The following is a 26,567-nucleotide window of genomic DNA, read 5'->3' as shown; positions in this document are numbered from 1 at the left end:
CTGACTTCTACACACATGCCTACATATACATATAATAATATACATGTGTACACATTATACAGAAGTTTCACAAGTTATGTTTCAAAGGCTAGTTAGTATTCTTTTACAAGATAAGGAATGTCACAAATCCTTAATTCTGTCCTCTCTGCAGGAGTTCTCTCATGAATTCAGAATATTTAGCTGCTGACCATGTGCTGATGTGTAGGTCAGTGCGAGAGAGTACCAGGAGCAGTCTATACAAGATCCTGATGTGCTATCAACTGAGAATCTTGGTCCACTGAGGACAGAGGCACCCAGGCAATTATACATGTGTCTGTAAGCCAAGTCAGGAAAATGCTAAACCATTCTGGTAAAAAAAAAAAAAAAAAAAAAAAAAAAGTTCCGGGAACCTAGCCGTATCTCTGCACTTCTATTTGTATGAATACAATTGCCTACCTCAGAAAGGTTTCGGAAAGATGGAGGCATCTTAACCTGGGGCAGGTTCTCCCTTGCTATAGGGTCTGTGCAGGTCATGGCACTGCCAGCAGCTTCCCTTTCTAGCCACTAGATGTCAGCAGTGCTTACAGAGGCATGCCAGGCGGAGCCATCTCTGCTGTGCCCCAGTGCAGTGAAGGGCACCTGTGCCTTCCCTTCTATTCTTTACCTATATTTGAACTTCTTTCTTTTGCCAAATGGACAAACCTGGCCCTGGCTTCCCTTACATCACTTCAGGAAGGTCTAAGGAATCTATGCAACAAAGTCAGTTACTCTTTGCTCAGGGAGGATTCTACAGCAGACCTGAAAGAATCCCTAAAAAATTAAGTATTAATGCCAATAATAAGAGATACACACGGGGCTGGAGGGATGGCTCAGCGGTTAAGAGCACTGACTGCTCTTCCAGAGGTGCTGAGTTCAATTCCCAGCAACCACATGGTGGCTCACAACCATCTGTAATGAGATCTGATGCCCTCTTCTGGTGTATCTGAAGACGGCTACTGTGTACTCACATACATAAAATAAATAAATAAATAATCTTAAAAAAAAAAAAAAAAAAAAAAAGAGATACACACAAAGTGGAGACTAAGGCAACAAATCTGCTCACTGACTGAGTAATCAAAAGAAGTTGGCCCGGGGAACAAAGAGTGGTTTGCAATGAGAGGCATACACTCGCCTGCATTTGCCCAAGACAGTCAACTTCAAGTAGCAAAAGAAATGCCGTCAGCTACAAGCCAACTGCAATGTTTACACTGACGGGCTAGAGTAAAAACAAAGATGAAGCCTTGATAAATCCCTTCCAGCAACTAACTACTGTACTGAGGCTGGACCTCTCTTTTCCTTGCATTAATAAGCCTAAGTTCTGTCCACTTTATTGGGTGCTACTCAGAACTGAGAGGAAGAGGTTTAGAGTAAAGCATCTGAGTGGAAGAAAGTCATCAACAAACCCCAAAGTCTACAGGCTGCAGGTCCCTGTTTGCCTTTAAGATGTGATTTGACCAAAGCTGGGTGTGGCACATGTCTGGGAAGCTTAAGGAGGCTTGAGTTCAGGGCTAGCCATGGGTATGACATCGTAAGACCCTGCTGCAAAATAAAGTAGACTACCTCTACCAAAGCACTTACAGTGTGAGTGAGTCTCTATGAGAGACAGTCTGGGGCAGGCTCTGCCTCAAGCCCAGGTCCAGGACAAGTACTCACATCAGCACTGGGCCAGAGCTCTTTAATCACACTCTCGATCCTGCTCACTACCTCCATCCGCATCTTCTCTTCCTCGGGTCTGGGAGACATGTACTCATAAAAATCACTGATTTCTTCATGCAGACTGAAGAAAAAAGCAGAAAGCAAATGTGAGGCGGGCCGATCCAATATGAAGTCAGTTTCATGAATAATCTTAAAAGTCTTATAATTCGGGGGGAGGGTATGAGGGACTTTTGGGATCGCATTGAAAATGTAATTGAGGAAAATACGTAATAAAAAAATAGTAAAAAAAAGTCTTATAATTCAGCTGATGAATTTATACTTGCAATTTTTGCCTTCATTTTAATATTATAATCATACAAGTTAAAGAGGTAATATACAGAATTTAATTAAAAGAAAGTAAGAAATCCCTTGTGTGTTCCTCTACTAAGCTGTAGGTGAGTTTTTGCCTTCCTTTTTCTTTTTAAAGTCATACAGGCCAGGTCTCATACTCTGCAGGCATAGACCAGGAAGGCAGGCCCTGAGCCCAGGCAGCAGAGCTTCCTGACTATCCCACCTCGCCACAAGGAGCAAAACAGTATGGCACTTGCTTAATGAATTAACTGTCAAATGAACAAGCTAGTCAGTGACCCAGCAGTGCCCTGAGAAGAATGTCAGGCAGAGAAGGGCTCTGAGAAAGCTGCAGGCTTCCAGAGACTACAGTGGGCAAGGCATGAAACCAAAGCATCTCATGTAGACAGGCCCGTCAGGAAGGGAATACAGGCTCAGGATAACGACAAAGCTAAGAAGGTCAGGCTAGGCTGAAGGTGTGGCTTGGTGGTAGAGCATGCGCCCTGGTATGTTCAATGAAAAGAGAAGGGGAGAGAAAGAGAGGGAGCCGGGCTTGGTGGCACACACCTTTATTCCCAGCACTCGGGAGGCAGAGGCAAGTGGATTTCTGAGTTCGAGGCCAGCCTGGTCTACAGAGTGAGTTCCAGGACAGCCAGGGCTATACAGAGAAACCCTGTCTTGAAAAAAAAGCAAAAGAGAGAAGGAAGGGAAAGAAAAGAAAAGGGGAAATTAAAAGGGAGGGTTGGAGAGACTACAATGTGAGCATTTAAGAAGATCGTATCAGATGGACAGAGCAGCAAGGCCTAGAACACATCATCACAGAAGACCTAGGACAGAAGCTCGGAAACACTGTACACACAGACAGCTGGCTGGGAACAAGACAACTGGGCCTTGGGCAGAACCAAAGACACTCCTTGCTTCCAAGTCCCTGAGACCCTGGGGAGTTACCGTGGAAAGAGGAAGTGAAAAGAGACTGAAGAGAAGCACGCATTAAACTCTCCCTAGGATTGGAAGGTGAAGAAGTCAGGGGTACCCTAGAGGGAGTGTCTGCAATTAGAAAATCCACTGGCCATGGAGTGGGAAGACAGAAACTCAAGTAGACCAAAACTAGTTTTGAAGAAGGGAAAAATCCTTTCTTTTTCACTTTCACTGGCTGCAACTTCTACCTCATGAGGCACTGATGTCTTAAAAAATGGAACCAGTGGGAGCAAGCAACCTTTTGTTCTTGCCTCTTCTGCTGCCTAAAAAACCCTCTGAGTTCTAGCTGAGGCCCTGCCTGAGGTAAGGCACTTCTGGGACTGGGCAGGTGAAGAGGTCAGGGGTGCATTTTGAGAGTTTATCTGTAGCTTCCAGATAAAGCATCCTAGCGAGGGAAGAACTGAAAACTTGACTACCTCTACCATATGAAGGTTTCCTTACATGGTTTCTGATTCAATGCAGACAGAAGTATAGAGTCCACCTGCCAGTTAAAGTTTATGTCAGAAGACACCAGTCAAGAGAGTCTGTTCTCTGAATGTGCACGCTGGGAATGTGTATAGTATGAACAGAACTTGTCAAACTGAGCCATCTCTATCCAAGAACAGAGAAAAAAATTCATCAAAGCAGGGTTTGTAAAGGGTGCTAGTGGTCTGTTCTGCACTGCTTCACCACAGACAGGCTTCAGAAAGGGACCACAGGTTCTTGTTACTATACATGAAAACAAACTAGACTATCATAAAGCAAAGACCCTACAGAAGGGATTTTCTGAACACAATGGTAAGGTAGGGAAGATTCTAAAATCTGCTTTCAGTGCTGTGATCCTGGGCTTTCTGTCAGCACATTAATTTGACAGCAAGTTATTCAGGGTTCTACAAGTTTTAAGACAGGATTCCCCTAAGGGCTAGGTTGCAGTTTAGCCGTAAAAGTATTTGCCTAGCATGTGATGTGGAGCCCGGGATTGGATACCCAGCACTATAAAAGAAAGGACTATGCAAGTACTTAATAGTCTATGAACTATCATCTCCCTTCTGCTCCCAGAAGTTACTGTATTTCTTTAGCTCCTTAAGTTGCTAGAAGAACCTGGGGCCGTGTGAGTGCTTGTCAAGAGAATCCCCGCCACAGTTTTATTTATTTATTATTTTTTAAAGGATTCTCTATTTTTTTTTCCTAAAGATTTGTTTTATTTATGAATACACTGTAGCTGTTTCCAGACACACCAGAAGAGGGCATCAGATCCCTTTATAAATGGTTGTGAGCCACCATGTGGTTGCTGAGAATTGAACTCAGGACCTTTCAAAGAGCAGACAGTGCTCTTAGCCACTGAGCCATCTCTCCAGCCCCCACAATTTTATTTTATTTTATTTTATTTTTTTAAACCAGGGTCTTGTTATGCAGCTCAGGCAGGCCTGCTGTCTTCCTGTCCCCGGTGCTAGGGTTTTAGATGATCATATGCCAACACAACCATCTGTGTGAAGAAGGTAGAAGGCCAAGCTAATAAAGCAAAATGCCTTTCATCAGTAAGAAAAGGAGACCCATGTCAGGCCGGGTAGGGTCCTCTTAGTCATGCCAAACACACCCTTTCTTTCTCTATGCAACTAGTGGCATGCACAATGCAAGCAGTAATAAATCTTGGTACATTCTTCATAAACATTCAAAGCAGACTTCAGTACTTTTGAGTCTCTTTGGCTTGTTAGACTTTTTTCTTTTTCTTAAAACTTTTTTTTTAGACTTTACTTATTTATTTTATGTATATGAGTACACTTAGACACATCAGAAGAGAGCATCAGATCCCATTACAGATGGTTGTGAGCCACCATGTGGTTGCTGGGAATTGAACTCAGGACCTCTGGAAGAGCAGCCAACGCTCTTAACCAGTAAACCATCTCTCCAGCCTGGCCTACATGACTTTGCTAACATAGAATCACAGTGAATCTAAGTGCTTATTGACTAAGTACTGCACAGACTAAAGTCTGTGTCTGAAGTGCCCACTCTTGGCTGAGTATAAGCTTGATATCATGATAGAATAAATTAGGACAGAGACAAGTTCTGTAGGCTGTCTTTCACACACCAATGCAGCTGTATGCCTCTAGAACCATCTAACTATGCACAGAAAACAGTTTCTCCAGGGTCTGGATCATAGTAACACCAGGAAGTTCTGTGAAACATCACCCCCCACCCACCCCCATCCCCCACCCCCGTGAAGCTCAGATGAAATTATAAATTGCAGATCTTGAGAACTGAGCTCTGTGACTACACTATGCAACACTGCCCTGATTGTGAGACTTCTGATTCCTGAAATACAGCCTTGTAATCTTTGGAACCATTTAGGCACTCCATGCTTTTCTGTCCACTGATAACTGGCTGATGGTGGACTGCATCGGGATGATGCTGTGAAGACCAGGGTAAGAGAAGAAGCTCTGGGCTTCCTGTTCTTCCCTGCCACCTTGACATCAGGGAGAAGATCCGAGTTGATCATGTTTACAGGAAAAAGCTTCCCACACCTGCCCAAAAGGCCTGGTCTAGCAGAGCTTACTTACTGACAGAACATGCTGGCGCTTCCCTGCGGGGGAGCAAGAGCCAGGCGGGGGCACATCTCAACTCCACTGGCACAGAAGCTGGGGAGCCTCCAGACCATCCTGTGTTTCTGCATCTCTGCCATTTATTCCTCGAAGGCAGCTTTTCTAAGATAATCTAGTAAAAGTGTTGCATACTACCCCAACAACCTGGGGCTTGCAATTGGGCTGGGGACACCAGTGATAAAAGCTCTGTTGCTATCCCTGGGTAAGTAAGGTTAGCATGAACTAGACCAGGGGACTACAGAACTAGAACGATAGACACCCAGCTGGCGTCTGCTACAGAATTGGTAGCTTCCCAGGTACAGACTGGAAACCCCTACACACTTGGACACAACAGTGGTCTGTGTTTTGAGAGAACAAGAGAAGCTGGATTTGATTGTTGTACCCAAGTGTCCTCCATTTGGATAATAGTACTTTCCTTCTAAAAGTTAAAGTAGGCAAAGAATCACAATTCTCTTATAAGGGCATGGAATATGCAAACACAAACACAAAGGTAAAACAAGGTCTGTTACAACCACCATCCAGGCTTTTTAACACAAGGATCTAATGCTACACAAAAGCACTGACTATATTCACCCAAGAACTATTAGTAACTAGTCTTAGTTAAGTCTTAGTGTAGCTAAGAGCGGACACTTTTTGAAAAGGATGATGAAAAAAGCATAGATGCTACAGGTGGAAGTATAAGTTACCAAATATCTCAAGAGGTTCATGTAATTTCCAAACTCCCTAACCCTATCCTTCAGAAATATTCCATAAGGATTAATATAAAGGCATGGGTACAAGGATGCACAGCACAGAACTCATGATCAGGAAATGCTAAAAACTTACAGTCAACAACAGAACCCAGAAGGATTTCCATCACCGGCAAGAATCTGTTGTCTACCCTTCCAGTGAGGATTACAGTCTGCTTAGTGACATACCGGTCCTAAGAGTCGTCTTCTCCACAGTTGGTGTCCCACGTGATACATGCTATGTACACATGAATGCGCTTGGCTTGGATAGCTGTACATTTCCCTGTTCCCACAAAGCAAGATCTGGAACTTACTATCAGCAGTGATTAAGTTTAAGCAGTGACATGAAAGAGAGGGATTTACTGTTTTGAAATGTATACTTTTACTGACCCATTTTATAAAATGTATGTTAATGGCATGTATTTTTTTAAAAACTAAATCTTTGTAACAAGGAAATATATCAACTAGAGAAAATTATTTTAATAATCTTACCCTGTAGAGCAAAGGTTCTACCTGCGTAACTAGGGAGCCTGAGCAACTGTAGAAGGGATTCTGTGGTCAAATGTGGGGCAGCACGGCCACCAGGGAGCAAGGAGGACCCCAAGCCCAGGACTCAGTGTCAGCACTTTGGTACAGAGCACTAACAAGTCATGGTCGGTTTCATACACATTCAAGGAGTGTCTGCTGGTGTCAGAATTACGTATTCAAATTTGAGACAAACTTCCAAAGTAGCTATAACAGCTGGTGGTATTTTCCTCCAGGGAAGGCCAGGCACTTACAACTTTCTATACCACTTAATTTTTCTCAACTATACCAAGACACTAAGGGAAGTGAGCAATCAAGCCCTACAAAACCACAAAGCAATGTAAGTGGCTCCAGAAGGTTCCAGAATTCATGGTAGAAACAGAAACATAGTTAGCCAGTTCAGCATTCCAGCTCAATGCCAGAGACCTCTTGCCAGGCTGTCACCTCAAATGCCACAAGACCAGAACCAAAGATCATCTTACTCCCAGTCCCAACGGTCACCAGGACTTCCTCCTCTGCTCTCTGCTTCCCAGGTCCACCTTTCTTCTCATGCTGATCTGATAGCTTACCAAATTCTTTCTGCTCAAAACCAACCAAAGGCACACACGCAGAGGCACTCCGGTCCAAGCACCCTGGGCCACATGTCCCAGGTTCCCTTTCTTCCTTAAAGTAGCAATAAACAAACAAACAAGCAAAAACAAAACAAAAACAAAAACAAAACCTGAGCTTTACACAGCCAGCCTGTGCTGGGGGAAGCATTTTACACAGACAGCCTCCTTCCCACTTGCTGAGTGGGGAGAGCAGGAGTGCAGATACAGGCAGCTTCTATCTGTATCTCTACAAGGTTTACTGTTTACCAAGCACAAAGCAAACCCTCGGGAAATAAGCACCATTATCAGATAATTAATTTTACAAGACAATTCAATACAGGCATAATTTAATGTGTGTGCAGGTCTGATCCCAGTCACGGGGTCACCACTCACAATCTGTGTTGTTCTTGTCATTATTAATTATTACATTTTATGTGTACGGTATTTTGCCTGCATGTCTGTGTACTCAGAGGCCAGAGAGGGCATAAGACAGTTAGGAGCCAACACGTGGGTGCTGGAAATAAAACTGCGAGTGCTCTTAACCACTAAGCCATGGCCCCAGCTTCCACATACTTTCTATCTTTTTGTTTGTTTGTGTGTTTTAAAGGTTTTGGGGAAGAAAAAAAATTTAAGTGAGAATGAAAACATAAGCTAGAGGCCAGAAGTGGTGGTGTATGCCTCTAATCCCAACAGAGGCCAGCACATCTCTTTGAGTTCCGTGCTAGGACTACACAGTGAGAACCTGTCTGCCAATCAATCAATAGACAAACAAACATTCTCAAAGTTTATAATCCAGCAATCCAGGAAGCTAAAAACATGCTCTCAAAAGCTTACACCAGGACATATAGAACAGGCCTTTCATGGCTGCCCAGATGGAAGCACCCAACATGGCCTTCAGCAGAGGAAATGTGGTCTAGTGCATCTGTACAAAGGAAGATCACACAGCATGAGAACGAGGAGAGCTACCAAGCCAGGACAAATTTAAAGGGCCTTAAATGCTGGCTGCTGAGTGAAAGAAGCCAAATTCAAAGGCTGTAAACTGTGTGATTCCAACTGTAAGACATCTTGGGGAAAGTCAAACTGAAGATGGGGGAAGAAGGCTCAGTGGTTGCCAAGAGTTGGGAGACAGAGCAAAGAATTTTGGGGCAATAAAACCAATTCTATGTGATGCATCTTGGATCCATCATTCCACTAAGTAAGAAGTTCCAGCAATACTGATATGTTGATGTTTAGTCTGTTCTATGTGTTGTAATGCTAAATACAGCCCTAGTTGTCCCAGGGAGCAGATTCTTGGGTTGACCCAAGTAATGCTATGTAACCTTGACCCCCAAGTTATCCCCATAGGTGAATAAAGATGCCTACAGCCTATAGCTGGACAGAAGACAGAGAAGTGGGAGTTTGATTTGGGCTGGGGCTGGAGGCAAGGACTTCTAGGAGAGGGAGAAGGTGGAGAGAAGACTCGATGGGTGAGAAATAAAAACATGGCCATGAGGGCTGGCCAACTGGAGTTAAAAGCTGTCCAGAGGCAACATGGCAAGTTATAACTCGTAGTTATTGATAGAGTAGTAGACATAATAGCCATAGAGGGTAGATAACTGCCCAGCTCTAGAGCTGATTAAGGCTTATTATAAATATAAAGGTTGGGGGCTAGTGAGATGGCTCAGTGGGTAAGAGCACCCGACTGCTCTTCCAAAGGTCCCGAGTTCAAATCCCAGCAACCATGGTGGCTCACAACCATCCGTAACGAGATCTGACTCCCTCTTCTGGAGTGTCTCAAGACAGCTACAGTGTACTTACACATAATAAATAAATCTTTAAAAATAAATAAATAAATAAATAAATAAATAAATAAATAAAAAGGTTGTGTGTCTTTTCTCTGGGAACTGAATGATCAAGTTGAATGATCAACTGAATGATCAACTGAGATTAACTATTTACTACAACACCAATACACATCAGGGACCACTCGCTAACAACAAGCCAATGAAGATTAACTAACTGAACAACTATACTGCTCTGGGCAGAACGTCATATAAGGGGACTCAAGGGAGTGCCGGGGCTATACAGGGAATCCCTGTACCTTCCACTCAATTCTGCTATAAACTTTGTAAAGCTAAATATAAGTTCTACAGAAAAAAATTTGCCGGGCAGTGGTGGCTCATGCCTTTATTAATCCCAGCACTTGGGAGGCAGAGGCAGCCGGATTTCTGAGTTCATGGCCAGCCTGATCTACAGAGCTACACAGAGAAACCCTGTCTCGAAAAAAACAAAAACAAAAACAAAAAACATTAAGCTATATTTTTTCAACTTTTTTTTTTTTTCGAGACAGGGTTTCTCTGTTTAGCCCTGGCTGTCCTGGAACTCACTCTGTAGACCAGGCTGGCCTCAAACTCAGAAATCCACCTGCCTCTGCCTCCGGAGTGCTGGGATTAAAGGCGTGCACCACCACGCCCGGCTTCAACTTTTTTTTTAAAAGATTTATTTATTTATTATATGTAAGTACACTGTTGCTGTCTTCAGAGACTCCAGATGAGGGAGTCAGATCTCGTTACGGATGGTTGTGAGCTACCATGTGGTTGCTGGGATTTGAACTCAGGACCTCTGGAAGAGCAGTCAGTGCTCTTAACCTCTGAGCCATCATCTCTCCAGCCCTGTTTTTTTTAAAAACTAACACTTACTTGCGACTATCGTGAACTAAGTTTATGTGATGCTTTCCCTCCCGTCTCCTCCAGGTTCAAGAGAGAAAGGTATGGCAGCAAAGTGTGGGTCTGCCTGAGGTGCACCACAGCGGTGTGGGGGATTTGAATCATGGGATTGGCGTGGTAGCGACCTGCCAGAGGGAACCTAGCAAGTTGGGTGGAGAGATCTTGGAGTTGTGAGTTAGAGCCTCCACTTGATAAAAACAGGTCACCAGTGCATGGCCAGCCATGCCACCAGGGCAGAGAGTTGCCGACACAAGCACAGGAATGTGCCTGTTCCTTTTTTAATATTTCCTGCAACGCATGCCTACAATTCAAGAATTGCAGGTGGGGTTACCAGGAGTTTAAGGTCACCTTCAGCAACAACAGTGAGTTCAAAGCCAGCCTGAATGACATGAAACCCTATCATAAAAAAAAAAAAAAGCCTGTGACTAGGGTTGACCTAACTTAAAGCCAACACCCATCATTCATTCAGAGCAGCTTAGGGGTCTATATTTGGGCTCTGCAATTGGTCCCTTTTGATGATATCATTCTGACTTCTCTCCATCCATCTTTAGCTTCTGTTCTGCTTAATACAGTCACTAGAGACAACAAACTCACAGAGCATCTGAAGTTCTCACATAAGAATAAAACCTGTAATTCTGGTGCTGGCTTGGAGAGTCACATGGAGAATGGCCATCTTCCATATTCCTTCCTGTGCTGTGCAAAGCCGTGCCTCTAGCTTTGAAGAGGGACTTTTATTGTGTCCATAGGCTCTTACTTAATCTCTGGTCCAAGTATCCATAATGCTATTAACATCAGATAGATTCTAAAAAAGTTAATTTCTAATTTTAAGAACTTTTATGGAAACCAGTCCATTTCATTAACAGAGAGAATCAAAGAGAAATACATCTAGAGATTTCCTCATAGCGACACAACTATGAGGCCTCTCTGGCCATCAGAAGCCTAGGTTCTCTGGCCTTTGAACTCCAGAATTTATAGCAGCCCATCCCTGAATCTGTAAGGCCTTTGGTCTCAAACTGACAGAAACACCACCTGCTGGCTCCCTAACTCTGAGACCTCTGGACAGAAACAAGAGTTACAGAGTACTGGCGTCCCAGCACCTTCCACTTCTAGACAGCCTGCTTAGGGATTTCTGTCCCTCCATAACCACACAAGCTGATTTTCCTAATAAATCACTGGTCTGTCTGTCTACATCCCTATTGTTTCTGCTTCTGTCAAAATTCTACTACCGATTTGGCACTCAGAGTGGGGTTGCTGCTATAACTATCCGAGGTGCTGAAACATCTGGAGGCAGGTATTGGGCAGGGGCTGGCAGAGTTTGGAGGCATGGGGTAAGAACAATTCTAGTGAGGGGCTAGGAAGACATGTGCAGCAAGCAGCTCTGAATCTGGCATGGGCCCTTTGACTTTGGGCTTCTCAGCTTCAGCTAAATAAAAGCAACCTCTGTTCAAAAAAAAAAAAAAAACTGTCTCTGGTGTTTCATTACAGCAGAAACAGGAAGATGGCACCTTCCTTCATTTTCAGTCCATGTGTGTGTGTAACAAGCTAGGAGGCTTCACCTACTGCCTGTCCCTCCATATGCGTCCAAGTCCTGATATGACTCCCAGACCTCAGCTCTCTCAGCTCTTCATGGACTCTCTCAGGCACAGAGCAATGACCATGTGTCTCTGAGACAGGTCCACCAATAAAATAATCATTTAGCAATGGTAGCCACTAACCATCCTTCTTGTTCTTATAGACACTCCTCCCACCTATGTCCCATAAAACACTTAACAGTAGACAACATGCTGAGCACTGTGCCAGGTCCTGGTCTCTTCATGTAAGTTGTTATAGACACACCTACCCCATCTGTAATTCTAGGGTCTTCTACTCTGAGCATAGCACTTCTTGCCATCAGCTAAGTACTGTACCCTTTGCCTTAACCAGAAAATGGAATTTCCAAAAGTTCTAACAAACCACATTCGTCCCCCCTCCCCCGACATCTACTCAGCTCTCTCTTAACAGAGTTCATGCCCAAAGAGCAAAACAAAGGCCATTTGTATACACTCCACAAGTTAAAAGTGCTTTTATAGTTTCATTTTTAAATGGTTGAAAAGAAGTCAGAATTATACTGCGACACACGATAAGCATATATAATGGGCTAGAGAGTTGGCTCAGTGCTTAAGAGTACTGTTGTTGCAAAGGAGGGCTCGGTTCCCAGCACCCACATAGAGGCTCACCACCTCCTCCGGCACCAAGCATGAGTGTGGCACACGCACATACATGGAGGCAAAACACTCATACACATAAAATAGCAAAATAAATTTTTAAAAAGTATATATAATTCAAATTCAAGCACATATGAATAACTATTCTAGAATACAATCAACACCCCTCACTCCTTTCCACGTTGACTCCAGCTGCTTGTCACCAGCACACCAGAGTGCAGCGGCTGAGACAGAGACCACAGACCCAATAAGGAGTACGTATTGTCTCTACAGGGAACACCTGCTGACCTCTGCCATCTGTAGGTTCCATAAAGTCTTCAAAAGTTACATGCCAGACCAAGGTACACTGTGTACTTCCCTGGGCCGCCTTGATATTTGGGAGTAAGTAAGGCTGAGGAGGAGACTGACAGTTGTCAGAGTCCTCCACACTTCCACAAGGGTTTAGGGGTAACTGCTGTCCAGCAGTACATTAAGACTTGGTTATACATTAAAATGTAAAGTGTATGAAAATTTTATAGTAGCTATTAGGGTGATTTCTATAAAACAAACAAAAGGAAACACGTTGTCGTGTGCAGACAAGCACGTGACACAGCTGGAGGACCCTTGTCTCTGCTTCCGGGAATATAAAATGGACAGCATGGGGAGAGAATCATGGCAATTTGTTAAAGAAAAACTAACAAACACACACAGAATTATCACATGGGTGCATCCCCCAAAGAACTGAGAGCAGGTCTCCAGAAGAGACCTGTTCACTGCAGTGTTATTCATGCTAGCCTGAGGCAGAGCCAAGTGAAGGAGTCTATGGGCGAGGAATGGTGGATAAAAAGTGAGTGGACCTTGAGAATACTGTTACGCAGAGTGAAATCAGCTGGACTCAAAAGGATACTGTTTGATCCCATTTTTATGAGGTCTCTAGAGAAGTCAAATCCCAGGAATAATCCTGACATAATAGACAATCATGGCTATAGGGGCAAGGATGGAAGAGAAAATATAGCAGTATTTTCAGCTTCAGTTGGGGAGGATAAAAATTTCTGGAGACGGGCAATGACAACAACATAAATTGTATGCTTTCAAATGGTTGATATTAAGTTACACACACACACACACACACACGCACGCACGCACGCACGCACGCACGCACGCACGCACGCACGCACGCACGCACACACACACGGTGGTTTGAAGAGGAGTGGCCACTACAGGTTCGTTTATGTGGATGCTTGGTCTTTAGGGAGTGGCACTACTTGACAGGAATTAGGAGGTGTGGCTTTGTTGGAGGAAGTATGTCACTTGGAGATGGGCTTTGGGGTTTCAAATGCTCAAATCAGGCTCAGTGTGCATGCATGTGTGCGTGCATGTCTTCCTACAGCTTACTAATCTAGATGTAGAATTCTAAACTTACCTTCAGCACCCTGTCTGCCTACATCCCACCATGTGTCCCAGCATGAGAACCATGCACTAAACCCCTGAAGCTATAAAACCAGCCCCATACAGTATGAGTCTATTACATGACACATGAAGAATAAGAAAATCCAGAGCCTCTTGGTTGCCAGGGGCTGGAAAGAAACAGAATTCCTATTTGGTGATGAATGTTCTGGAACTTAATAGTGACAATTGCCACAATACATTGTGACTATACTTAATGCCATAAACTATGGTGTACTTGAGAGTCAAGGTATGCTGGAGCATAACTTTAATCCCAACGTTCAGGAAGCAGATCTTTGTGAGTTCAAGGCCAGCTCCAGGCCAGCTAGAGCTACATAGTGAGGCTTTTCCTCAAATAAGTAAATAGATAAACTAATGAAGAGAATCACATTAGGGTTGGAGAAATGGCTCACTCACTGGTTAAGAAAAAACTTGCTGCTCTTCCAGGGGGCCCAGTTCAAGTCTCCGAACCAACATATTGGCTTCCAACTGTAGTTCACTCCAGGAGATTAGATGCTCTATTCTGGTTTCTGCAAGCACCAGACATGCAAGAGGTGCACAGATATGTATGCAGAAAAATAATATACACATTTTTTTTAAACTAATAAAAGTGATCCAGCAGTTAAGAGCACTTGCTGCTCTTGCAGAGGACCCAGGTTGTGTTCCCAGGACCCACATGTACTTCACACCCATCCTTAACTCCAGCTCCAGTAGTCAACCACTACTGAGCTCCACAGGACACAGGCAAAACACACACGTAAAATAAAATCAATCTTAAAAAGAAAATAAATCCCTCATAATTAAAACTTTAAAAATGAACAAGAGATTATATTACTAAAATTGATTGTTTTACATGGTTCCAATTTTAAAAGCATTTTAGAATAAACTACTCTATCAGCCAAAGTGGTGTGCATGTTTGTAATTCTAGCACTCAGGAAGCTGAGACAGAAAGATCATGAGTTCTAGGCCTGTCTAAACTATGCAGCAAGACCCTATCTCAAAACACTGAATAGACATGTAGCTTAGTGATAGTGCTCTTTCTTAGCATGTGAGGCCTGGGCCCAAGTCCCCAGAACTATCAGCTCGTGTGCTATTACCCAGCTAATGAGGATACACATCGATGAGAATAAGGACTTGTCTTATTCTGTATTATTTGGCCCTGGCTGTACTAGAATTCTCTGTGCAGATCAGGCTGGCCTTGAACTCACAGATTCTGCCTCTGCCTCTCTGCCTCCCTGCCTCTGCCTCTTGAGTGTTGGGATTAAAGGTGTGTACCACCACCCAGTGAAGCTGAGGTTTTTACCGGTATTATTTTAGCTCCATAACACTTAAGTATAATAATAAGCTACACATTAAAACTTGATTTTGGCCAGTGGATGTCAGACTATCTTTATAATCGTAATAGTGAACACACTGACACCTTCCCAAGCTTTCTTGGGTCTCTATAATTCAGCCTGCTTTTATTTTTACCCATCGTCAGCAACAATTAATATGTCCTTTTTACTACTTTAGTTTTGCATCTCGTATAGTTATATATAATTTTATAAAAAGCATATAAAGCAAATTATGCAGAAAATACTTGTAGGGTTACTCATTTAGTCTTTCAGTGTCAATATTTTGATATCTACCTACATTGCTGGATCAGTGAACCCTTTCCCTTTTGTTATTATTTATTTGCAGTGCTGGGGTCACACCCGAAGCCTTGCACACAGACAAGTGCTCTGCCACTCAGCTCTCTCCATCCTAGGCCATTTCCCTGGTTCATATGTTGAAATTCTCTTTTTTTTTCCATGTAGTATTTTCAGTGATCCTCTGGGACTCACATTATGCAACCCATCACACTCACTTCCCAGTCTTTCCATGACCACCTTGCCCTTGTTATTCCCCCCCATCAAAATAAACAGATAGACAGATGGATAGATAGATTAAAATAATAAGTAAAAATCAAAGGGAAAAAGCCCAGTTTGTATTGTCTATATATTCACTAGAGCATGGTCAAACTCTCACTGGTGGGTGTGGCACCATACCTAGCCCATAATGTGTTAATTCACATAACACTCTTGTTTTGGTTATTTAAAAAAAAAAATATACACACACACACACACACACACACACACACACACACATATATATATATAATCTGCTTAGCTATGACTTGATACAAACTTAGAAAAATGTTGTATACTATCATACTAAATGAATCCCATCCTGAAGTCATACAAGATTACTACACTTCCTGACATGCATACAAGACAAGGAACACTTCCGCCTGGGGGGGGGGGGGGGGAGAGCCACTCCTTCCAGCAGCTAGGCAGAGCTTCACTTCCAGTTTCAGCCACTTGCCTTCACAGCCTACAAAGTGGAGACTCTTTGCTCAGAACAGCATAAAAAGACTCCATCTTCTAGCCAGGTGGTGGTGGCACACACCTTTAATGTCAGCACTCAGGAGGCACAGGCAGGAGATCTCTCTGAGTTTGAGGCCAGCCTGGTCTACAGAGTGAGTTCCAGGACAGCCAGGATGACACAGAGAAACCCTGTCTCAAAACAAACAACCAAACAACCAAAACCAAACTGAATATCTAAACCAAACTGTATCCAAGCAGAAAACAGCTAAAGAACCTCTCTGCCCCAGGGGCATGAGGTCCTCACCCGGAAGCTTATCTCAGCATCACTCATTTTCAATAGTTAAAAATCAAATGGGTAGTCTAGCACTTTAAACAGGGAGGGACAACCCAGTTAAGAATTTAGCTGTGAAGAACTCTATGGTCATGCAAACAAAACTGATGTAGTGAATCTTCAACTTGACAGAATCTTGGCAGTAAAATCAGTGTTAAGAGCAAACATCCTAATCCCATCTAAGACTGGGAGCACAAGCTTTGAATCTAGTTGCAGTCAATGAAAAGCTGTGGTTACAGTGGAACTGAGGCAAAGGTGGGGTCACTAGCCATGAGGAAGCACCCTAACCAACCACAGAAGGAGCACAGAAGCAAGGATCCTGTAAATAATTCCTCTGGGAAAAGCAAAACAAGCTCCCTTTGTCAGACGAGGTGTAAATAATTCCCTCTTCCCGGCTAACTCTCAGGGGTGGGGGGAATTAACCCTTCAGGAGCACAAGAGAAAGTGGACGGTGCCACAGGAAGTCTCACATGGTTTCTGTTTGGGCTAAGGGCTAGCCTTCCTTGGGAGCACAGGGCTGCCCTGTGTCCCAGCACATACATACTGCTGCACCTGCTTGTCCGGCTCAGGCCACGCAAGAGATTTACCTGGTCTGTATTAACAGCCAAGAGCAAAGCACAACTTGGTGACCCATGCATGCATGCATGCCAAGTAAGAGCAGGTGACACTGCTGCAAGGGCCAAATTTTCATAACCGAAGGGTGTCACTCTGGCCAGGACCTAAATACACTTCCACATCACACAACACCACCAATGTTCACTTCGAGTGGTATCATGAGATGCCATGAAAATTAACATCTTATACGATTTCAATAGCATCTCTAACTCGTAAATTTGTTTCCTTTTAAATCATCCTTGAACACAAGAAGTTTCTATTTCTGTGCACTCTTAGTTAACATAATAAAAATAACTCAAACTAGTGAGCAAAGACTGTTCAATAGATCATGCAACAAATGGTGCTGAGGGAACTGGATATCCGCATACAAAAGAATAAGGCCAGACACTTACCTTCAACAATATTCAATAATTCACTCAGAGTGCCAAAAAGCCACACTTAAAACCTCAAACTCTGGAAAGCACACTGTAGGAAACACTACATTTGGCACTGACTTCTTAAGACATGACACTAAACACACATATAAAAGGAAGAACCAATTGAATTTAATCAAAAATTGTAAACCTTTGTGCAAAAGAGTAAAGTATTAAGAGAGTAAAGGACTGGGCTGGAGAGATGGCTCATGTTTAGGAGAGCCTGCTGGTCTTCCAGAGTACTCAGGGTTCAATTCCTAGCACCCACATGCTGGCTCACAACATCTGTAACTCCAGTTTCAGGATACCGAATGCTCTCGTCTGACCACCAAGGGCACCAGGCATGGTGCACAGACATGCATGCAGGAAAACACTCATACACATAAAAATTTTTAAAGCCAATTTTTAAAAAACTGAAAGTAAAAAGAAAATCCCCAGAATGGGAGAGTATATTTGCAAGTTATATATTTGATAAAGAAATACTATCCTGACAGATTATGTAAGAAGCATGATTCAACAATGCAAAAGGGAAAAAAGAAAGGTCTAAACAGACATTTCTCCAAAGAAGAAAGACAGATTGCAATAGACACATAAAAATGCACTGTTAGCCATTATATTAGATAGGGCTTTATTTCTGTGCAGAGACACCATGACCAAGGCAACTCTTATAAAAGACAGCATTTATCTGAGGCTGGCTTACATGTTCAGAGGTTCAGTCCATGGCAGCACAGAGATGAGATAACTGAGAGTTCTACATCTAAATCCTTAGCTAGCAAGGAGACTGAATTCCATACCGGCTAGAGATTGAGCATAGGAGATCTCAAAGCCTGCCCCCACAGTGACAAACTCCCTCCCATAAGCCCACACCTACTCCAGTAAGGCCACATCTCTCAATAGTGCCAAGCATTCAAACACAGAAGTCTATGGGAGACATACCTATTCAAACCACCACAGTTTAACTAATGAAAACCACAATCAGACATCAATTTACATCTAAGAGGATAACTACATTAAAACAAACAGAGTTGCTATTGGGTGGCTCAGAGGGTAAAGGTACTTGCTGCCTGTGTCCAATCCCTAAGATCCACATAGTGAAAATAGAGAAGTAACTTCCACAAGTTGTCCTCTGACCTCCCTCCATACATGCAGCATACATCCCCCTCCCACATTCCCCATTTTAAAAAACATTAAAACAAAACAAACAAAACAGAAAACAAACCCACTATGATATGAAGGCTGCAGCAGGAAGGCTTGTCTTTTCTATAAGCATCCTTCTAAGGGCCACCTGCCTAACTGACAGCTATCAGAGCTCTCCCTGGCACCCAGGCTGCCATCCATCAGCTGCAGGACTATCCTCACATAGGTCTGGCTGTGAATACTGCACTGAGGTATCAGATGAAGTTCCTCAGCTGCCACTGCTGCTTGCTACCCGAGAGTAGTAACTGCAGCTCCAGAAAGCAGGGGGCTGGCCTGTGTGAAACGCATTGCCCTAGACATTTTACCATGAAAGACTCAGTGAGGTCCAGATGACAGTTTACCTTGCAGGCATTTTCACCCAAACAAGGGGAAACAGAAAGCCTACAATTAGTGTAAGGAGAGTTCTTCATTTGCATAAGGGACTGTGCCATTTTTTTGGTTCAGACAGTTGTTCTTTTTCATGAAATTCTGAGATAGAGATGTCCATTTCTGGTCCATTTCTGGTCACACTGAAGGCTGCTCAGCTCTCTGTTAACCACGCTGGAGAGGGGCTCCTGGGCTGGTACTGCAACACTGGGACCAATAAAAGGATTCTTGTGCCTTTTTCTTTGCTTCTAACTATATAATTAGCAGAGCTGGCTAGGCTGCTGCCATAAAAAAGAGAGGGTGGAAGCAGCCATTGTAGAGACAGTGACAATAAATACACAAGGGCAGCTAGGGTGTCAGGGCAGAAACAAAAGAGGCAGCAGAAACAATGAGGGCTGTGAGGAGCTGAAGACAATGTAGGCCTGGGCTCTAGACGCAGCAGAAGCTTCTCTCTCCAGGGAGCGCTCCTACAGGCCTAAGACACGCAACACTAGCTTCTCTCAAAGGATGGAGATCCTGGCACCTAGGTCAGAGGACTGTGACATGTGTCACTCTCAAGGGCTGCCGCTTCAGGGCAGGGGTCCCAGGAGCTGAGGCTGTCTAAGACCTGTAAGAAGCTCCTGCTGCTGCTGCCTGCTGCCGTTCACAATGCTGACCAACCAAGCTGCTAACACTCCCAGTTCAGTGGAAAGCATATGGCGAACCACCAACCTGTGGCTTAGTCATGTTTCTAGATGCTTATCTTTAAAAACAATTTTTTATTCTGTGTGTGTGAGTGTATGTGTGCATGAATGCACATGTGTACATGCACACACTTATGCAATCCCATGTCCAACCTGTGCCACATCACCTAAGTGGAGGTGAGAGGACAACTCTATGGTTGTCCTCCTTCCAACCTCACACAGGCCCCAGGGATCAAATTCACAGGCTTACACGACTAGCCCTGGCTCTGGCTTCTGAAGTCTAACACAAATCTTTAAGTCTTTAAGTCTCTTCTAGCAATCCATCCAGTAGGCTTGGGAACTCAAGGTCCTAGGCAACAAAGGCCCTACCTAAAAATAATAAAAAATATAAAATGTCATTTCAAACTTAAACACAGAGTTGCCATCTGGCCTAACAATTTCCCTCCCAGATATAAATATAAAGGAGCTGAAAGCAGAGATTCGTAAATCCCAGCACTTGGGGGACAGAGGCAGGTGGATGTCTGTGAATTTGAGGCCAGCCTGGTCAAAGTGAGTTCCAGAACAACCAGGGCCACAAAAGACAAAATAAGCAAACAACCCAAATATTTAACTGCTTAAAAAGGAATGGATAATAGCAGGGCTTTGGTAGGATATTTGCATTCAAGGGTTCAATCTATAGCACTAAACAGCCTAACAGCCCTTGACTGCTTTCCCAGAGAACCCAGGTTCAATTCCCTCATAACCATCTGTAACTCCAGTCCCTCTGCAGGCAATGCAAACACATGGCGCACAGGCAGAACACTCACACACATAAAATAAATAAAAAAGTTAAAAAACAAAAACAAAGGCTTGCATAATGATGTAAACGTGCTGAATGCCACTGGATGACATATTTAACAAGCTAAAGCTCAGTAGGTAAAGCCCATGCTATCCATGCAAGCATGAGAACCAGTTCAGACTCCCCAGCACCCACGTAAGTGCTCGCTGAGACTTCGGTGGTCCTACTCTACCACAGGCTTCCTGGAAGCACCAAGATCACTGACTATAGTCCCTTGATCACTGCAAAAGGAGCCTTGCCTTATAGATTCTATACCTGCTTCTGACACACATTTATATACCGGTCCCTATACTTCCTTCAGCCTCATTTTCTTCATCTATCAAGTGGACATAATGACACCTGTCCACTAGAAAGAGGTTACATGGCTTGAAAACAGGTGGCAAATGTTAGCATCCTGACACAACCTGCAAATGGTCTTGTAAGCACCTCGAGCTCCATGCACATTCCACCAGGCCTGGCAATACATGGGTTTTAAATTTCTATTCTGCAGCCATGTTTCTCAAATTAAGCTCTCCTAAAACACAAAGACACTGAAGTGTTGGTGCACATAAACAAATTCCAAGTTATCTTCTGAACTACAGAGCTGTGCCATATGTATATATGAATGCTCACACGTATAGTTTTCTAAAGTAAGAAAGATAACCCACTAATACAATGTTTGTAAGTACAGAATACAGTGCACATTGCTCATGGATGTAAGTACAGACTATGGCGCATTACTTGGGAAGAACAGGGAAGGTCCTGTCCTGCCTGTGGCAACAATCACCTGGAAAGCAGGAGGGGCACCACGTAGTGTGTAATACATCTGAAAAGCTGTTGTCCTTAAGGAGGGAAGGGAAGGAGAAAATAAGTTTAAAATAGAATTAGAGTTTCTTAAATTCAGGGGTAGATGCTCAAAGATTCGATGTTACTCTGTATTCCTTACCACATACTTGAAATAACACAAGTAAAATTGTAAATGAGGTCTGATGTGTGGTTTACACCTGTAATCCCAGCACGTGGGCAGCAGAGGCAGAAGGATGCCTGTGAATCAAGGCCTGGTCTACATAGCAAATTCCAGGGTAGCCAGAGCTACATTGTGAGACACTTGTCTCAAAAAAAAAAAAAAAAAGTAAAAAGAACTGAGTTCAGAACCTGTTTTCTCATCTCCATACATTCATCAGATAAACAAAGACACTAAAACACACACAGTTAAAAGAAGAATAATTTAAAAATGATTGATGAGATGTCTCACTGGTTAAGAGCACTGGCTGTCACTGTATAGACTGAGATCCTGTCCCAGCACCCAAATGATGGCCCACACTTGTAAATCCAGTTAAAGATGTCTCTGGTCTCTAAAAACATCAGGCACAGACATAGTACATTTATATACATTCAGGCAAAGCATCCATATACATAAAGTAAAACAAATCTTAAAAATATGACTAGCTATCAAGCCCACAAAAGGAATTAAAACTGTCCTTAGAAAAAAATGTAGAACACAATAAACAAAATGGAAAGGAAAACAGGAAAGACAAATCAATGAAATGTAAAAATAAAACTCTCCTGAGTCATTCTACATCAGCAGTTTTCAACCTGTGGCGTGTACCCAGCTAAGCTCTCTCTCTCTCCTGGTCTGCTGTTTTCACAGGATAATATTCAATAATCCTCACAAACTCAAAGCCCCTTCCTACCTTAACTTCTTCACCAAAAAGCACCTACGGCACGCACTTACACTGACCCTGACCGAGGAGCCCCGCTTCATTTTATGACAGATCACTCACTGGCAGACAGAGCTGCTGCTGAACTAACAAGTTCCCATTAATCTGCTTGTTCGCTCAACATCACTGAGGACCAAGCCCAAGTTCCTGGGATACAGTAATAAGCAAGCACTCTAGCACCGACCTGTATCCACCCTACCTAAGTCCTACGTGCAGGATCTTATAGCCAAGGACAAACACCTTTCCACTTTGGTGATGCGAAGTACCCCCAGTTCTTCCCCTAAAAACCTAACACACTAGTCAAACTCCATAGTCAACAGCAAGTAACTCATTTCCATTGTGAAACACACACCCCAAGAGTCTGAAAGGCAAAAATTTGACAAGCACCATCCCAACAAACAAAAGAGTGGATCTCTACTCTTCATGGGTGGAGAAGAGGCTCCAAGCTGAGTGCCAGGCTCCCTCCCTCACTGCTGGGCCTCACAAGATCCCTGGCAACATTTAAGAAGCGTATTCTAAGCAACGCAGACGAAGACAATAGCTGCAAAGCCAATGCTGGGCATGTTTCTAGAGCTTCATTTCCAACAGACAAAAAGGAAACAATTTAGATGTCCAACTGTAAGGGATGCTTGAAGCATGCTGTATTCAAGTAGTAGAAGACAAAGACTTTAGATATTAGATTTTTTAAGCCTTCTCTTGATGCTTGATGTTTTGACACAATCAGTCCAACCACCAACATCTGCCAACCACCTTCATATCACCATCCTAGCATTTTAACAAATATTTCTATAGTGGCGCCCAGCAGACCGGCCCTGCCCTGTCCACCTTCCCAGGAGTTGTGGAGCAGTGTCAGTGAGATCCAGCAATCTCCTTTTTTTTTTTTCTAGACAGGGTTTCTTTGTGTAGCCCTGGCCTGGCTGTCCTGGAACTCACTCTGTAGACCAGGCTGGACTCAAACTCAGAAATCCGCCTCCCAAGTGCTAGGAGTAAAGGTGTGCGCCACCGCTGCCCGGTTCCAGCAATCTCCTGAGTGTCGCTTTACCTCTTATCATCTCAGCAACAGGGCCAGCTCCAGATCCTTAGGCAGATCCTGTTGGACAGTGAACTGCTCAGCTCTGTTCTACAAGCAGAGAGACTCCAGCAGGCACAGAGAATGCTCGCAGCAGCAGCAGGTTAGGAAACACAGAAAGCACTTCAGCACTCATCCCTGGGCCAGTGGCTCAGCAGAGCACTGTAAAGCAGGCCCCGCCCACTCCTACCCCTTACCTCCGTTTTCCTTTTAGTGGTTTCAGTTATCCATGCTCAACTACAGTTTCAAAACTACACAGGAAATTCCAGGAATACACAGCTCATAACTTTTAAATTACTTGGCATCCTACGTAGCCAGTGTCATTCTCTATAGTGAACTAAGAGACAAGCAGATGTGCTATCTCAAAACAAAACAAAACAAAACAACATTAATGCATAGGGGTTATATATGCAGGTGCCTGATGAGGCCAGAGATATTGGATCCCCCTGGAGCTAGAGTTACATGTGGTTGTGAGTCACCCTACATAGGTACTGGGAACCAAACTCAGGACTCAGGTCTTCTACAAGAGCAGCAAGTGTGCCGGGCGTGGTGGCGCAGGCCTTTAATCTCAGCACTTGGGAGGCAGAAACAGGCGGATTTCTGAGTTTGAGGCTAGTCTGGTCTACAGAGTGAGTTCCAGGACAGCCAGGACTACACAGAGAAACCCTGTCTCAAAAAAAAAAAAAAAGAGAGAGCAGCAAGTGTTCAATCTCCATAGCAGGAACAACTGCACAGCCCTACAACTGAAGTCTACAGAACATTCACATGACTTCCACAAAGAGGGCGAGGGGGAGACTAAGAGAGGTTACATGTGAATAAGTTTAAAAATACCACATATAAATTACTAAATAATGACTTCTTTGGTTCCTGTCCAGTTTACCTGGCAGGTTTGCAAGACTCCTCAGAACACTAGAAACAATTACACCTCCCAAGACAAGGTCAGAACTCAGAATGGTAGTTATGTACGACTCTAACCCCTCTTTTTCCTGTTTTAAGTTGTTACAAAGATAAACTTTAAGAAAAAAATTCCAGATCAAAAAGTATAGGTAATTTATCTAAGATTCCATTAAGGAAAATTCAAAACTTAGTAAGGAGCTCCCGGCACACAATGTTCACATGTAAACAGGTACACCCTCTTCCTCTAACTCACTGTCTCACTTAAAAGTAAACCCAGCCAAAAGGAAACAAAAAGACCCAACACTTTCACTGCAAGACCAATTTCTCGTCTTTTCTGTTTTTTCAAAGGCAAAGTCTTACTATATAGTTCTGGCTGGCTTAGGACGTGCTTTGTAGACCAGTCTGGCCTCAAAACTCTGCCTACCTCTGCCTGTCACAAGCTGGCCTGCCTAAAGACCAAAAAGTTTAATAAGAGAAACCTTGCAATATAACCTCAGATTCCTTAATAAGCATTTTCACTTTTAACTTTAAAAAGCATGGTGTTAAGGCCTAAACCAATCCACTTGCTCATGTTAAGGTTTTTTTTTTTTTTTTTTTTTGGTTTTTCAAGACAGGGTTTCTCTGTTTCCCTGGCTGTCCTGGAACTTACTTTGTAGACCAGACTGGCCTCGAACTCAGAAATCCACCTGCCTCTGCCTCCCGAGTGCTGGGATTAAAGGAATGTGCCACCACACCCGGCCCATGTTAAGTTTTAAGGTTGACCTCACTTGGCCTGGCCTTAATTCAGAAGAGTGAGTAGTGAGGAAGAGATACTGCATCCTGAGTGGAATTCTCAGCCCCCCACTTCCACACTAGCTCTGGTCACAGCAATGAGTCTGAGGCATCTAATGGTCCATGTGTTCTGACAACCGGCCAGCTCTGGGATCCCGTCAATAGATCCTTGAATGGTAGTTCTGAATTTGTGCCGCATGATCATTTATAAATATGGTGTCAAAACCACCACACACTACACCACCTGTTAGGTCAGTCCCCCAGGAGAAGGTTCCAGTCCTCAATCCCAGTTACCAATCAGGACTTAAAAGGCATGAAGAAGAGCTGTCGAGATGGCTCAACACTGACTGCTCTTCTGAAGGTCCTGAGTTCAAATTCCAGCAACTACATGGTGGCTCACAACCACCCATAATGAAATCGGACGCCCTCTTCTGATGCGAGCAGGGTTGGCCAGAACAAGCAGAGGTCCTAAATTCAATTCCCAACAACCACATGAAGGCTCACAACCATCTACACAGCTACAGTGTACTCATATACATAAAATAAATAAAGAAGTGTCAAGCCCACCACGCATGCTCTGTTACCTGCAAAGCTGTGAAAAGAGGCAGCAGGCATGGACAGAGGCCCCAGGTTTTATGTTATCACGGGCCTGGGTTGACAGGACCAGATTCAGGTGTTCACAGGGACCCAGCATGCTGGGCAAACGGGCTCAGCTCCAGGGAAGGGCAGTATCAGCTTCTGCACTTAGTAAGGAAAAACCAGGTAGAATCTCTGAGGCTTAAGTAATTTATTTTGGTGTTCTGTTGATTTGAAGAGTTGTTGGATCAAACATAGGGACCTTTGAATGGTGAGCAAACACTCTAAACACAGCTATGCTCCACTGACCCCTGAAGATCCTTCAATCTCAAAACCCAAATCTCAGAATCTGGCTACAAATAAGCAGAGCAGTGAAGGCATCCATATGTTCTACAGTATCAAACTGAAAGGACCTAACTCACTCCATTTTAGAATAATAGGCAGCCATGTTAGGCCTTAAGCCTCAATTTCCCAGGACATCCCAGGCTTCTTGGAAAAAACGAAGAAAAAGAGCAACCAATCAGCAACTGCTCTGACATCTGGCCAGGGGCTTATAACAGATACAGAAATAGTCCCTATAAGGTAACCCTCTCTCCCTCCAGGTAGGAACCAATCAGAAGTGTACAAATATCCCATACCATAAGCTCAACCAATCCTGATTGAAGATGACCCAACCACAACTGGAAAATCCGTAACTGGCTTTAAAATGGGTCTGTGAGACCCCTCCCCCATGGTTGCCATTTTGCTTGGATGGTTGACCACCCCCTTCAGTCCCCCACCCATCCTCCACCCACTCATGCTGGCTGTTTCTACAGAACACTCTTTGTCTTTGAATACTATTGAGTCTGGGGTCTTCTTTCAGCGATTCTTAGACCCTTACAAGACTCAACACAAATAAACGATTTTGTGCTGATTTACTCATCATAAAACATCCTAACTATATATAACAATTCTATCAAAACAGTAACAAATGAAAATTAAATAATGCTAATACTAGCATTAAGTTAAAATTTTGAAAGCTGGAAATGTAG

The 26,567-nt window shown here is 43.6% G+C and overlaps 1 protein-coding gene across 8 annotated transcripts in view; it reads right to left on the bottom strand.

Moving 5' to 3' along the window:
* The window catches only part of Tent4b (terminal nucleotidyltransferase 4B), a 64,102-nt gene that overhangs the window by 18,279 nt on the left and 19,256 nt on the right, over positions 1 to 26,567 (bottom strand). For all 8 annotated transcript variants that reach the window (NM_001164497.1, NM_001164499.1, NM_001164498.1 and 5 more), the window contains one exon: positions 1,672 to 1,795. In NM_001164497.1, coding sequence (NP_001157969.1) covers positions 1,672 to 1,795 — 124 coding nt within the window. The remainder of the gene's footprint in view (positions 1 to 1,671; positions 1,796 to 26,567) is intronic.

This window comes from Mus musculus, chromosome 8 (genome assembly GCF_000001635.26).
Source record: "Mus musculus strain C57BL/6J chromosome 8, GRCm38.p6 C57BL/6J".
NCBI classification, from domain to species: domain Eukaryota; kingdom Metazoa; phylum Chordata; class Mammalia; order Rodentia; family Muridae; genus Mus; species Mus musculus.
Note: the sequence above shows the minus strand (reverse complement) of the source record. Positions and strands in the feature narration are given on the sequence as shown.